Source organism: Colobus angolensis, unplaced genomic scaffold (assembly GCF_000951035.1).
Source record: "Colobus angolensis palliatus isolate OR3802 unplaced genomic scaffold, Cang.pa_1.0 Scaffold14, whole genome shotgun sequence".
NCBI classification, from domain to species: domain Eukaryota; kingdom Metazoa; phylum Chordata; class Mammalia; order Primates; family Cercopithecidae; genus Colobus; species Colobus angolensis.
In genome coordinates this window covers 7,172,911-7,174,877 of record NW_012114488.1, presented here as the reverse complement: position 1 = coordinate 7,174,877, position 1,967 = coordinate 7,172,911, and the positions used below count along the sequence as shown (strand labels likewise).

Sequence of the window (1,967 nt, the reverse complement as noted above, 5' to 3'; positions counted from 1 at the left end):
ATACAGCAAAAATATAAAACTACGACCAAGAAGCAAACACACCCATCTCAAAAGGAGGGAAAAGGGAAGCGGACAGGACTGGGAGACAGGTTCCTAATTCCCGCTGTAATATTTTATTTCTTTAAAAATTCTGGAAAACAAAGACAGTGAAATGTTAATACTTGTCCAAGCTAAGTGTAGCTAAGGAGATATTTATTATTCCCCATATATATGTATATATTTGAAATAGTTCATAATTTACCTTTGTATTATCAATAGTATTTGTCCCACACAACATCACTTCAATAGCTGCAGAGCCGAGATGATAACTGAGGTTTCTCAAATCCCCCAGATTCTTGCATTCTGTCATGCCAAAGGCCCCGCACGCAGTAATATAAAGGAAGGTTTAAAATGCGTAGGATCTGGATAATTCCCTCTCATCAGGAGTTCAGTGATATGAGGTCATTATTAAATTTGGGGCAACTTTTTAAAACGTAAATACCTTTTCAACGTCACATTATTGAAACAGCTTCCTCTGATCTAAAACTAATGCACAGGGTGGAGGGGTGCCTACCTCTTCATCTCATCTTTGCAAGTGTCAATGTGATACTTCAGTAGCTGAAATTCAGGGCCAGAAGATAACAATATAAAGGCATCTATATAATAAAACTGTGCAGATTGTATCGGTTTAGAAAACATGTCTCTGCCCTGTAATGCAAATCAGTAATTATTGTCAATATGATAAATGTTAACACACTATTGCTCTAAACATGAAATTATTTCTTCTTAAAACCCAACATCTGTTTATTCTAAATGTGCACATATACTTTGTTAGACCCCATCTACAATTTTTGCTTCTGCCTACTTCTTCTGAAAGGTATTATATGACTAAAATTGTACTGTAATGAATGCTTTGAATTCCAGCCATTTAATAACTTTAAAAGAATTGAAACTTAGCAGCAAACATACTAAGTAGCAAGGATTTTATTAAAGCTGAAATTTAAACTGTTTTAAAATTGTAGTTCTGAGGTGTCTGCTCTCAAATGTAGACCTCACAACCAAACATGTTACGACACAGAGCAAGCTGACGGCATCCAGAGCTCTCAGCAAACTACTTCCTGAAGCTGCTGCCAAGCGCTTCATCTTTAGAGAGGCCCTGGGTCTTCCTTAACTGACACTTCTTTTCTTGTCTTTCTCATCTTCAATCCCCTTTCTATAAAAGACCCATAGAAAATAAATGCCAGCATCTTTGAAAATGCGACTGCCTTTTATGTTATGCTCTTTGCAAGTTGCCTGCTCATAATTTCATGATCTGAAGGTGAGTTTCCTACCATTCCTTTTCTTTCCCTGTCCTAGTCATAAGGTTATCATCTTCCTGTCTCTCCTTTCCTGTTCCACTCCCAAATGATCTCCTGTAAGTTCATCAGAACAAGTCACTCTTCTTCCTAAAATATACTTCCCCTACATAATGGCCCCTTGGCCATTATTGCTTCTGGTCTACGAAATCACATTGAATCAATATTTTAAATTCGTCAAATGTTTTAGTATTAATCATGTGGCATTCGCAGACCATCACAAACATAAGGATAGATTTAAGCATATGAATGTATGTGCGCACGTGGCAAGTATGTAAGTGTGCGCGTGTGCATGCATCTATATGCGTGTGTGCCTACTGTGTGCGTGTGAATATGTGGCAAGTATGTAAGTGTGCATACTATATGCGTGTGCCTATTGCGTGCATCTGAATATGTGGCAACTATGTAAGTGCACGCATGTGTATGCATCTATATCATGTGTGCCTACTGCGTGTGTGTGAATATGTGGCAAGTTAAGTGTGCACATGTGTATGCATCTATATGCGTGTGCCTATTGCGTGCATGTGAATATATACATGTAGACACACATTTAAGAAACTAATCAATAACGTTTATTGCATTGAAGCAATAACTTTTAATCAATAACTTTTTTAAAGCAAACTCTTGGCTTAT

At 37.3% G+C, this 1,967-nt stretch overlaps 1 protein-coding gene across 1 annotated transcript in view; it reads right to left on the bottom strand.

Moving 5' to 3' along the window:
* WDR27 (WD repeat domain 27) overlaps window positions 1-1,967 on the bottom strand; it is a 116,464-nt gene that overhangs the window by 58,897 nt on the left and 55,600 nt on the right. The window contains exon 21 of the mRNA XM_011935085.1: window positions 554-687. Within this exon, the coding sequence (XP_011790475.1) occupies window positions 554-687 (134 nt within the window). The remainder of the gene's footprint in view (window positions 1-553; window positions 688-1,967) is intronic.